A 13221-nucleotide genomic window follows, 5' to 3' on the forward strand; every position below is an offset into this window, starting at 1 on the left:
CACGTAGCATATGTAAATATAGGGGTAGTGGGGGCAAATTGGTCATGGGGGGCAAAGTGGTCACCTGCTTGTTTGATAGTATAACTATTGACTATCGACACCGTATTGATAGCCACCTTATGTTTGTAGAATTTAATGACTTTTTAGTCAACCTGTATTTCAGTAGTACTGTCACATGTCAAAATATAAATAAAAACAGAAATTTCTCTCCCGATAGCCATTCGGCCGTAGTTCTGTGCGCATGGTATCTAGGAATTTCTCGTGAAAATTAGGTTATTCAATCTGATATGTTGAACAAATCATCAGTTTGGATGACTGTCCACATATCATAGGAGAAGTGAACAGATATTTTAATCAATCTCAGCGATTAATTGACATTGATATTACTTTGATGTTTGGGGGCAAAGTGATCATAGGTGCATAACGACTTACAATGTTCTGTTTACTCAAGTTAATATACCTCATCACATACTGCTCTTGAAGAGGCCTTTTGTGGCTTTCACCCTGAAAAAGTATGCCACTCCAACTAAACCAAGCCTTATTTTGCGAAACGTTATGTGTTTCTTACAACGTTTTCGTATGCATGAAAAAATCTAAATTGAGACTCTAGGTGATTAGGCCAAGCTTATTTCATACATGTACCTACTATATAAAAATATGAAAAAACGCATAAATCTATCACATTTAGCTTGATATGTGCGAGTGACCACTTTGCCCCCACTATGTGATCAATTTACCTACAAGCAAAAAAAAAATCGATTTTTCACCTTTTTTTCTAATTATGAAAAATGTACTATTTTGAATTTTTATAGTAAAAGCCGTATGCTATCTTAAACATCAATGAGTTGAACTATAATATTCTAAGAAAAGCGGGAATTGAATCGGTATGTAGACGCTGGAAATGGGCATATTCCTTAGGGTGACCACTATGCGCCCACTTCCCCTGCTTGAAAAAATAGTAAAACAATCTTAGCAATATCGACCGTCCCATAACAAATGCCAAACTGACAATTATAAAAACATAGAAATTCCCAGGAACTTGTATATATTGTGCCCAGGTTAAGTTGTAGCAGTGCTAGTAACTAACAGTTTTCAATTCGCCTTTTTACAGTATCCTTGGAAGTCAAGCTACAATCCAACAACTTCGTCCTATCCGTCGTCCAGCTCCTATTATGGAAGCAGTAGAGTATGTATGAGTGTATCAGTATCTCCCTCCGGTTTTGTGTCTTAAGTCTTAAGTTTGTGAACCCGTGTCCCTCCGAGGAGCGCTATGAGGAAAACAACAAAATCAATCAACCTCATCTCGTTGCTTCGTGATAGCGTGAATTCACGAAATTAACTTTCTTCCATTATGTCTCTAAACCCCGTTTTTTTCGCCCCATTTGAGAAGTTATTTTCAAAACGCCATCAATCAATAGTGTCCATTGACCCAAATACGACTATGTAGTCCAAAACTCACGTTGTCTGCCGGCAGTTTTTGTCCGACGCATGATTGACACAGAGGCCCAGCGACAGAGTTGCTTTGTGTTGGATGCTCGTTATTTTTAGAAATGCTTTTCTCGCCTAAGTTCGCCGGCAGAAAATTGGCAAAACATTGGCACCGAATCGTTGGAAATGTCAACAAACATTCGACGGCGAGAAGAGCAAACGTCTAGCATGCAAACAACGTGGAGTTTTGTTGTTAAATCCAAGAAAAGAACAACAACAAAAATGTTATATTCGCAAATGTCGGCTTCCATCAATTGGTTATCTTTGGAAATTTGAACAAAATTGTATTTCGCTCATGAACAACATGTTTATTCACGTTGTCTAATAATTTTTTCTCTCTTCCAGTTCTCGACCGAACCCTCATCGAGCTCGCGGTTCGGCTCGTTGAGTTCAACCAGTGGTGGCAGCAGCTTCCGTCCATCGTATTCAACCGGAAGTTATCGTTCTCCCCGAGCAACGACGTCAAATGTTTCGACATATATTAGCCGCTATTCGACTCTTGCCACCGAGAAAGAGAAGGAGAAAGAGCGCGAGAAAGCAAAGGAAGATGAGCGACGACGCGAGCGAGAACGAGAGCGCGAGCTACGAGAAAAGGAACGAGAGAAAGAGCGAGAGCGCGAAAAAGATCGGCTCATCGAAACGTCCAAAAAGTTGGAGGCTGAGCTGGAGAAAGAGAAGCCAAGATTGATTAAAAAGTCAGCACTCATTGCAGCGAAATACGGATCAGTCAAAGATTTGAACAATGAGGAAGCTTCGAAGACGACGACCAGTAAAACAGCTATCACGAAGCCAAAGAAGGATAATGCACCTCCGGTTACATTCACGACGAGGTATGGCAAAACCGGTGTTACTCGGGAGAAGTCAAGGGAACCAAGTCCGGCAACCCGGACGAATTCGTCTACGAACTTGACGTTTGCTCGGCCTAAGGCTAGGGATCCAAGCCCCGCAGGCGGGGCAGCATCGAATAAAATAAGATCACGTGATCCTAGTCCTGCGGTAGAGCACAAATCATTGAGTGGATACAAACCGAGTGTCAAAGAGAACAATGCTTCCGTTTCGTCACACGAACCGAGAAAACTTGCTACGAACACGTTAACAAACTATTTGCAAAGTCGTGCGAGATCCAGAGATCCCAGTCCTACCGTGCGGACACGAACATCAAGGGAATCTAGCCCTGTTGAGGTGAAGAAAATCACCAAATCGTTCAGGGCACTTTCGAGGGATCCAAGTCCGGCCAAACCTTCGAAGATAGAAGCGGTGACAGTGAAAGTAACACCTGCGACACGACATCGTTCAAGGGATCCAAGTCCCGCCGAGCCGAAGAAATTCACAAGTAGCGTCACTATGAAAACCGGCTTACGTTCAAGGGACCCCAGTCCTGCAGAGTCGAAGAAGATTCCTATTTTCACGTCCAGCAAGTTAAGATCCAGAGAGCCAAGTCCGGCCGGTAATAAGTCACTATCTTATTCAAGTACAGCGCCAAGAACCAGAGCACGCGACCCAAGTCCGGTTGCTTCAAAACCGACCTCAATTTACACAAGGCCAGCTAGAGAAAGAACGACAGCAGCACCCCAATCCCTAACGCTACCCCTCACGAAGACACGCGATCCAAGTCCTTCGGTATCGAATATAAGAAGCCGTGATCCAAGTCCGGCTATGAGCACGACAACTGCTCGTCGATCATCCAGAGAGCCTAGCCCAGCTGAGTCGATTCGCGAAAAATATGGCCTCAACTCTGCCTCCTACCGTCCGTACGGCAGGAGTAGTAGTAGCACAAGCAATACGTCTTCTCGGATAGTCACCATTACCAGTCCGGTTCCGACGAGTCCCATTGCTGGCATGGCACTGTCTTACATGACTTCAAGCGAGGTCATAGCAGCAAGAACCAGCAGACCTTCGTCCCGACTGTTGACCCCTTCTTTGTCCAGGGAAACTTCCCAATGTCCATCGCCACTGTTGGTGCGAAGTCAAATCTTTTCCCCGGAACCAGTGCAGATTGTTGAAAATGCACAAAAGGAGAAAGATGAAGAGAGTTCCTCATCAACGGAAACTTCGTCTTCCGAGGAGGAATCTTCGGAGGAAACCGAAAGCAGCGTGGAGCCTGAACCGAAAATTTTCATTGAAATAACACTAGTGACAAGAGGTACTTCGCCGACTCCCCCTGGTTCAACGCCATATTTGAGGGCGAGAAGAGCGGAGATGTGTAAGACTATTGAGAAGACGATACAGAAGCAGTTACTGCCGGTTGAAACCGCAGATAAAGCAATCCAATCAGATCGAATGGATGACTCGACCAAGCATCTCAGATATAGCCAGCCGACGACCAGAACCTGGTCACCATTCCTCGATTCCAAGTACAGTTCGGGTGGTTCATCGGGCTATACAAGGTATTCTAGCGCGTCCTCCCGGTACAGTCGAGATAGCTCAAGTCAAAGTAGAGAGACGAGCGTATGTTCTCCAAGAAACGACGTTCCAGAGAAGAAGGAGGAGAAAATGTCCACCCTAGCTGCTCGTGTGAAAGAAATGAGCTTGTCGAAATCATCCAGCCCAAAGAGCAACGCTGCAGGCAGCAGATCTTCAACTAGTACTCCTTCCATCAAGCAGAAAACTCCGCCGAAACAGAAATCACCGGAAAAACCACCACCCGCTCCTGCAAAAGATGGGTCACCAACAAAATCATTGACGAATACAGCGATTTCCCGAATAAACAAGGACTTTAGGAAATCAGCCTTGAATATGGGTCCTGCTCCGGACCGACCAAGGAAAGGCTCATCTTCCTCCAGCAAATCTAGCTCCTCTGCGACTTCTTCGTCTACCGCGACCCAGATGGCAGATGGGGCTACCGCAAACGGAGTCAGTAGGATACCCCAAGTGAGTCGCGCAAGTGCAAGTCCATGTCGCAGATCGGATCGTTCCTCATCGACGAGTTCCGAACTGAGTACGGCTACTTCGTCGACGTCGGAAGCGGAGGGACAACAAACCGCGTCAGTTGATGAGTATGGTAACACCGTAACCGACTCGTCGAACGCAAACAATGAACTGCTGATGAGGGCGATTAAGTTGGCAACCAATTTTGTTCAGAACAACAACAGGAACAGCTCCAACTGGTACGATAATAGTAGCGCGGCGAGTGTGATCGAGAGTTTGAACCAAGATCATGTGGCCAAGTCGGGTTGGGATGCGGGAACACATTACTTGGAGAGCATCAAGGATGATGATTCAACGGAAGAGGAAGAAGATGATGATGAGGAAAGCGAGGAGGATAAGGCGGGGCAGTCTAAGCTGCATCGAGCCTCCTGGTGGACCAATGATGGTGGATTTGTGGAGCATCAACCGGTGCAGGCTGTTGAGATGAAGGATGCGCAGCCAAGTTCCAAGAACTATTTCTATCGAATAAGACATGTTGAATCGGGTGAGAAGGCCTGGTGGATGACCGAAAGCAGTGATAAGCCTGAGAACGAAAATGAGCCGCGAGTTGAAGCAACCAACGAAACAGACATCATGGTAACGGAAACCGAAGCGGAGGAAAACTCTGAGTGGACACCAAATGCAAACAGTAAGTCTGAAGCTCAAAACGAGGATGAACAGAATATCGATCATCAGAGCAACGGTGAGAATCGATCGTACGTTCCGTTCCGACCAATCAAGGTTACCCGAATCGAATCAGGGGAAAAGGCGTGGTGGATGATGAGCACCGACAATGTGGCTGCGAAAGCAAAAGCGCAATCTTCGAGCAGTTCGAGTAAAACTAGCGCTTCGAAAGAGGCTAGCCCGGAGAACAAAAATCCTGGTTTCACTGTATTTACACTGGAAGCTGATGATCAAGCACTGTGGGACGAGGTGATGGCAGAGCTTGAAAAGAAAGATAAATCTAGCTCAAGCGTTAGTGCGTCCAGTAGCAGCAAAGCACCCTCCAAAGAACCCACACCGGAGCCCACAAAGACACAAGGCATCCTATTCACCCAAGATAAAAGCGGTGAAAAAGCTTGGTGGATGCTAAGTTCGGAGAAACTTGATGAAACCCCCGCCAGTGGTAATGGGTCGGTACGGGAATGCAGTCCCGTGAAGGCAAAACCTTTCAAAATTACCAAAATAGAATCCGGCGAGGCGCCTTGGTGGATGACCGAAACGGAGAACAATGTTTCTCGCTCGGGCTCGAAGACCAATATGAGCCGATCGAGCAGCTTCAGTTCCAAACAACAAAGTCCAACCAAGTACAAAGTGATGAGAGTTGAGTCCGGCGAAAGGGCCTGGTGGATGGACAGTCCCGAGGATAAGGGAGGAAGCCCACAGAAATTGTCCAGTTTTATTGAAAAGCTGGGCGAGGAAGAAAATCACCAAGCAGCGGAGGTTGATAATGACGAAGACGTCCAAATCATAAGTGAATTAGTGGCAGGTCTTCCCCAATTTCCTATCGATGATTTCGGTGACAATGATGCAATTGGGACTCCTCTCGGTGATCGTGCCAGTCCAGAAGGGGTCGAAGATATTAAAATCGAGGTTGATCGGACTTCTCCGTATGATAACATTTCTTCAGCTACCACAATAGCGAACAATACCAACACAAATCTTGAACCAAAAACCTACGATCAATCGGATCCACAGAAGAGCAAAACGTCGATTTTCATTTCCCGCCATACAAATATCGACGATATGCTGGGCGGCTCGTGTCACCCACTGAGTCCGATGATGGATCGAATGTTTGTTATGGATGAGCTGCAGGCAATCTCACCTAAAGATGTGCGGGTGCACGACGGCACGGCGCATTATATTTATGGCAATAGGTGGGTAACGTTTTGAACTCGCTATAAAATGTGTGCGCTTGACGCTATTTTATTTACCACACTGAGTTTTTGTTGTTTTTTAGATCCGGCAATGCTGACGAAGAAATGCCCGACGATTTGATGCAACAAGTTGAGGTGAGTGCAGTAACTCTTTATAGCAAAAATATGTTGGTATTTTAAATTATCTTCTTTTGAAATTTGTGTAATCGAACAAAGTTGTATTAAGTTGTATATTTATTTATTTTGAAAATAAGTACATCGGGAAAATTAATACATATAATTCTGATGCTACGAGTTAGCATGTAAAACTTTTGCTTAATGAAACTCCTAATTCCCAGGAAAAAGTAATGAATTCTTGGTGAAAATTAGATAAACTCCATTAAATTGATGAAAAAAAAAATTAAACAAATCTTTCTTCATTAAAGCAACAAATAACCCAGATATAGAATTTTTTGCAAGTTCTCAAAACTGTTCATCTATTTTCATTATTTCTCGAAATATCTACAAATGAAGAAGAAAGGATTATTTATCGTTTAATTGGACATATGTCTTTAGAAAAAATGGATCTGAATGGGTCGTTCTATGAACCAAATGAAAGCTGTACCAATTGGAGTCGTACAGTACAAAATAGTGGAACAGAATGCGAACTCGAAATGTTTTGGTGATTTTTGAAATGTTGTGACATGATGCATGAAGATAGAATATACAATATTTTGAAGCTTCAAATTTCAAGTTTTGGAATATATAACGAACACATTTTTATCCGGGTGTGTGTAGATGTAGTGGACAGAAATCTCGAGAAGAAATGAAAAATCTATTCCTTCCTCATTTTTCAAACTTATTGTAGATTAACACATTTTTTTGCAAGCCAACTCAATAAGAAATCTAATTAATCTTATCAAACAGTTTTCATTTGATTGCTAGAACGTATCTGTAGGTCCACACAGAGATATTTCTATTTGAATGAAAATTTACCCTTTCGTGTTTGATGATGCGTAATTCAATTAAAAATGATCGCAACGCAAACCGAAAGGTAGTTTTGAAAACTCCAATAAATTGTATACAATTTTTTGCATCGATTTCAAAAAATGACAAAAACACGTTATTTATAGTGCAGTAGAAAATTTGATACTGCACTATATAGTTCAACTCAATGTTGTTCAAGATAGCAAACGGCTTTTACTATGAAAAATCAAAATAGTACACTTTTCAACATTAGAAAAAAAAAGGTGAAAAATCGAACTTTGTTTTTGCTTGGAGGTAATATAGTGGGGGCAAAGTGGTCACTTGCTCATATCAAGCTAAATGGGACAGGTTTATGCGTTTTTTCGTCCAGATTTGTTCAAATCATATTTTTATATAGTAGGAACATGTATGAAATAAACTCGGCCTATTTACTTAGAGTCTCAATCTAGATTTTCTCATGCATACAAAAAAATAGTAAGAAACACATAACGTTCCGCATAATGAGGCTTGGTTTAGTTGGAGTGGCATATTTATCCAGGGCCAAAACCATAAAAGGATCTTCTCCAGGAGCAGAATGTGATGCGGTATATCAGCTTAAGTATTTGTAATTGTAAGTTGTTATTCAGTAATGACCACTTTGCCCCCAAACATTGAAGTAATTTCTATGCTAATTAATCCCTGAGATTAAACAAAATATCTGTTTACCACTCCTAGAATATGTGAACAGTCGTCCAAACTGATGATTTGTCCAATATATCAGTATGAATAAACTATTTCACTATTTCACGAGAAATTCCTTAGATACGATGCGCACAGAACTACAGCCTAATGGCTATCGAGAGAGCAATTTCTGTTTTGATTTATATTTTGACATGCAACAGCCCTACTGAAGTACAGGCTCAAAAGTCATTAAATTCTTCAAACATAAGGTGACTATCAATATGGCATCTATAGTCAATAGTTATAATACCAAACAAGCAGGTGACCAATTTGTCCCCACTACCCCTACTAATCCAATTTTGTCGCAATGACGATTGTTCATAAGCATCATCCGATATACAGGAGTGTTGATGGCATAATTTGTTCTAGATGCTATTACTTGGCTATTACTATTACTTGTTCTTAATTGACGTCCTGTGACATACAAGTCTATGTCAGATAACAATTCCATTGACTGTACGCGTTGTGAAATAAGATCGTTAAAACAAAGTTGATGAGTCTGCGCATAGGGGCACGGATGGGATCTGGACATAGGACTGTGATTGTGTATAGTAATTGCATTTGAATTGAGTTTTTTTATTGTTCAAAATCTGTATTTTATTTTTCTTTTGATACATCAAAAGCCCTGAAAAAAAACGGTTCCTGTATGAACTTGTATCCTTTTAATCCTTTAGATGAGATAACGTGGTAGAATCTGGAATCACATTCTGTTCAAAAATGTATACAAAAAACCATTAAAGCCATTATTACCCTTTTCTTCTGTTTATTCAATTATGCTGAAGAAGCAAAGAGTAATCATATACCATTTTTAAACACAAGTCTAAATAGTTAAGATCTACATAAATATAAGCCTAAGTTAAATAAATCTATGACTACAGAAATATATTATAGATAAAAAAGTATTTTCTCGTTCGTCGCCACGTTGTCCGGAACATTGTTTGTAATAACTTTATAGCCCGGTGATGTATATTGAGTATTCTATGGTCATGAGTGATCTGTTGGTATGTTTGTGTAGCTGCTGTAGAGAATTGATCTCAATGGGTGCTAAGTAGGAAAGGGAAAGGATAATGGGCATGTGCATCCAAGGAAGTGAAGCGGGTTTCTTAGGAAGACATTTATGGGGAGCATAATATTAAGATCTCCCGTGGCCGAGTGGTTAGCGTTACACCTATCATGCCGAGGGTTCGGTTTCGATTCCCGTTCTGGTCGGGGGAATTTTTCGTCAAAGAAATTTCCTCCGACTTGCACTGTGGTCACGCGTATTCTCTAGAGCTTGCCACTCAGAATGCATTCAAGGCGTGTTATTTGTTATTATCGTTACATTTTTCGTAGAGTGACCCCGCTATATAGAAATCAAAGACATAGTCCTATGTTAAAAGCATTGTAAGTTTTCTACGTGTTTGTATGTTGATGCAGCGTGCTTCGTATGAGGGAAGAGGGAATGATGTCCAGTTCAATTTACGAAGTGCATTCAAAAGAAATTGTTTTTGGACAGACTTTAGGCGTTCTTCGTGTGCGACAATATAAGGATTCCATACAATGTTGCAGTATTCCAAAATAGGTCTTACATACGTGGTGTATAATGTTTTTATTGTATACTAGCTGACCCGGCAATCTTCGTCTCGCCCAAAATTTATTTTTCGTTATCACATCCACGTTTCCTTACTAAACGCACGTCCATGGGTCCAATTGCAGAATTGTTCATTAATTGATCTTGTAATATATCCTTTAAAATTATTTTTTACTACTAAATTTCAGTACTTCCACCAAAACTCGACATTATAATATCAAATTATTTTCAGACACAATTCTCGTGCATGATTTTTCATCCACGTGCAAATAACATGTCTCTCCGTTACATGGAATAAATGTTTGATACAGAAAATATGATAGAATAAAGACAGTCCTAAATCGGAAAATTCCTTTCTCGAGTTTGGCTCTTATCACCACATTCGATGATCCATTTTTTTATATAGATAGAGGAAGATATAGGAGTGCGTTTTACCACATTAAAATCCATTTCCACTTTCGAACGAAGATCAATTTCATTACCGCAAACATCAAATGGACTAACAACGCTCGTCAATATGTAATTGTAGAACACATGCGAATTGAATTTTGCGATTTTTCCCATTTTCCTTCAGAGTTTTCCGATAATTTTCAATTGTCATGTTTGGTTGGAATATGTGTATTATTTTTATGGAACCCCCTCTCCATTCCAGAGAAGAGAGAGGTGTCATACCAGCATAGAAACGTTTCTCATACCCAAAACCCTGACATCCCAAATTTGGCTCCATTTTCTTTATTGGTTCTCTAGTTATGCAGTAAATTGTGTTTCATTTGTATGGCAGCCTCCCCTTAGAGAGAAAGGAAGAGTGTCGAACCACCACAGAAACGTTTATCGATCCCTTAAACCTCGATATGCCAAGATTGATTCCATTTGCTTGATTAGTTCTTAAGTTATTCAGCGCAACCCATGTAGAGGAGAAGAAATGCTTAAAACTACTTAAGAAACGTTTCTTGTCTCCTAAAACCTCCACATGCCAAATTTGGTTCTGTTTGCTTGATAAGTTCTCGAGTAATGCAGACATTTATGCTTCGTTTGTATCGTAGCCCCCCATAAAGAGGAGGGAGAAGTGTCTAACCACCGTAAAAACATTTATTGCACCCTAAAATCTCCACATGCCAAATTTGGTTTCATTTGCTTGATTAATTCTCGAGTTACGCAGAAATTTGTGTTTCATCTGTATGGGAACCTCCCTTTAGAGAGGGGGGCGGAGTGTCGAACTACCATAGAAACGTTTTTCGATCCCTAAAACCTCTATATGCTAAGTTGGATTCCATTTGTTTGATTTATTCTCGAGTTGTTCAGCAAACTTCTAAACCTACCCTCCCCCCCTCTTTAGAGAGAGGAAATGAGTGTCAAACCACCATAAAAACACTTATTGCTTCCTGAAACCTCCATGTGCCAAATTTGGTTCCATTTGCTTGATTAGTTCTCGAGTTATGCAGGAATTTGTATTTCATTTCTATGGCAGTCTCCCCCCTAAGAGAGGGGGGAGGAGTATCGAACCACCATAGAATCATTTATTGCACCCTAAATCCTCCACATTCCAAATTTCGTTTCATTGACTTGACTAATTCTCGAGTAATGTAGAAATTTGTGTTTCATTTGTATGGCAGCCCCCCCTTAGATAGGGGGACGGAGTCTCGAACTATCATAAGAACCCTCCCCGACCCCAAAAACCCCTGCATACCAATCATGTCGATCGGTTCAGTAGTTTCCGAATCCATATGAATCAGATAGACAGACAGACAGAAATCCATTTTTATATATATAGATGGTTCCTGGAAGTTATGTGCAATGTGTTTTATGAAGCTCAGCACTCTATTCGCTTTGTTTATTACTGACTTGTAGTGTTCAACAAATGTGAATCTAGAGTCAAGAATGACGCCTAGATCTCTGACTATTCTACATTTTTTTACGGTTTCGTTTCCTAGGGATATTACCATATTTGGGTTTGTTGTTTTCTGCTGGGTGTTATTGAATTAAATTTTTTGCATTATGCTGTAAGAGGCTTTCTTCACACTACGTGTAGGATACATTTATTTCATTGCTTCAAAGTCGCTGTCATATATGCAGTGTTTGCCAAATGATCCACTCATTGAAAAAATCGCTTTCGTTCGTTCAAATATGATCTTTCAGGAAACATTTCCCCCAGCGGTATTCTATTATTGTTATGTGCTGCAAATCACGACACAAAAGAGAACGAGACAACTCTGCATCGGCTCGCACTTCATTGCACACCAGCATGCAAGCAAAGCTATCATATACGCTTTCAGTGCAGAAAGCTTATTTTCTTCTTTGCCTCTAACATATGCATACCGACCTCTCCATGCATCATGAAACAGCAGGGTTATACGGACAACGCAAAGCGAAAGATTCATATTCAGCTAATGTAGCAGATCCTGATTTTTAAGTCTCAGAGAGTGCAAACTATATGATTATTTAGCTCGATAGAGGCTAAGGGAAGGGTAGTCAGATTATATTTTCCATTTTTAACGCCGCTATCCCTTGAAATGTGTATATTCATATAGACCGCATAGTTTTACTAGAAACACCGCTCCAGTGAGAAGCAAAAACTCTCGCGTTTTATCTCTTTTCCCATTCGCTGCTCTCCGCAAATGGTGACGTAATGATGACGTAATTTTTCTTGTATCATTTATTGCTTTACACTTGTCTGTGCAGTGGGTTTCGCTATAGTAAAATGAGACGACATATGCGGTTCAAACTTGTATGCAGGCTTCGAAAATAGTGTGCCATGTTTGATACAACTCGAATATGCAAACAACAGTCTTCGTTCCTCTCTTAGTTTAATCACTAAATGTTACAAAAGTGATTGCTGACATTCATACAAGTAACTGAATGATCCTCTCATATTTGGTTATATGTTCGTGAGAGTTTACTTGCATGACACATTGTGTATCATTTGATTTTGATCGAAATCCAAACAGTGCATATATGTATAGGAAATGTCATTAATGTACAAAATGAAAAGAAGAAGGCCATGATGGGATCCATATGGCACTCCCGAAGTGACTCGAATGGGGTTTGAATGGTTGTTTTGGAAACGGACTGTTTGTTCGCGTTCTATTAAATATGAACTAAGCAATTTCAATAGACTGTGTGCTATTTCTATTCCTTCCAGTTTGAGGATTAATAATGGGATGTCGATTCGATCAAATGCTTTACTAAAGTTCGTGTAGAGGGCTTCTACGTGTTTGCCATTGGCCATTGCATTTAGTACAAAGGTGACGAATTCTAATAGGTTAGTTGATGTAGACCGGCATTTGAAAAAAACCGTGTTGTCTACATGTAATTAGACTTTTTACTTGTTGAAAGATTTTCTCATTGATAATTTATTCAAACAATTTCAGAATGCAAGAGATAAAAGCAATGCCACGGTAATAACGAATGTCAGACTTCGAGCCTGATTTGAAAATAGGCACTAAGAGAGATTGTTTCCATTTGTCTAGATGGATTCAGAGTTTTTAGGGTTTTTTTATATTTCCTGATGTTCGATATTGTTCACAGACATGTGGATGGAAAATTTCGGTAGGAATGAAAAGTATTTTCGGTCATGGTTTTTTTCTCGGAGAATGTGGTATAGACTTCCTGAAAAAATACAAAAAAGAATACATATTTCATTCGGAGTATTGCCCACATTCTCGTAGAGATGCATACGCGATGGAATATTATTGC

General features: G+C 40.7%; 1 protein-coding gene across 4 annotated transcripts in view; it reads left to right on the plus strand.

The window, feature by feature from the left end:
* The window catches only part of LOC129771424 (FH1/FH2 domain-containing protein 1), a 268143-nt gene that overhangs the window by 23590 nt on the left and 231332 nt on the right, over positions 1-13221 (plus strand). For 3 of the 4 annotated variants that reach the window (XR_008742368.1, XM_055775046.1, XM_055775043.1), the window contains exons 2-4: positions 1112-1186; positions 1834-6272; positions 6356-6407. Coding sequence is in view for 3 of the 4 variants with exons in the window: in XM_055775046.1 (XP_055631021.1) it covers positions 1112-1186; positions 1834-6272; positions 6356-6407 (4566 nt within the window). In the remaining variant the exon portion in view is untranslated. The remainder of the gene's footprint in view (positions 1-1111; positions 1187-1833; positions 6273-6355; positions 6408-13221) is intronic. The other variant, XM_055775045.1, reaches the window with a different exon arrangement.

Source organism: Toxorhynchites rutilus, chromosome 2 (assembly GCF_029784135.1).
Source record: "Toxorhynchites rutilus septentrionalis strain SRP chromosome 2, ASM2978413v1, whole genome shotgun sequence".
In the NCBI taxonomy this organism is placed as follows: Eukaryota; Metazoa; Arthropoda; class Insecta; order Diptera; family Culicidae; genus Toxorhynchites; species Toxorhynchites rutilus.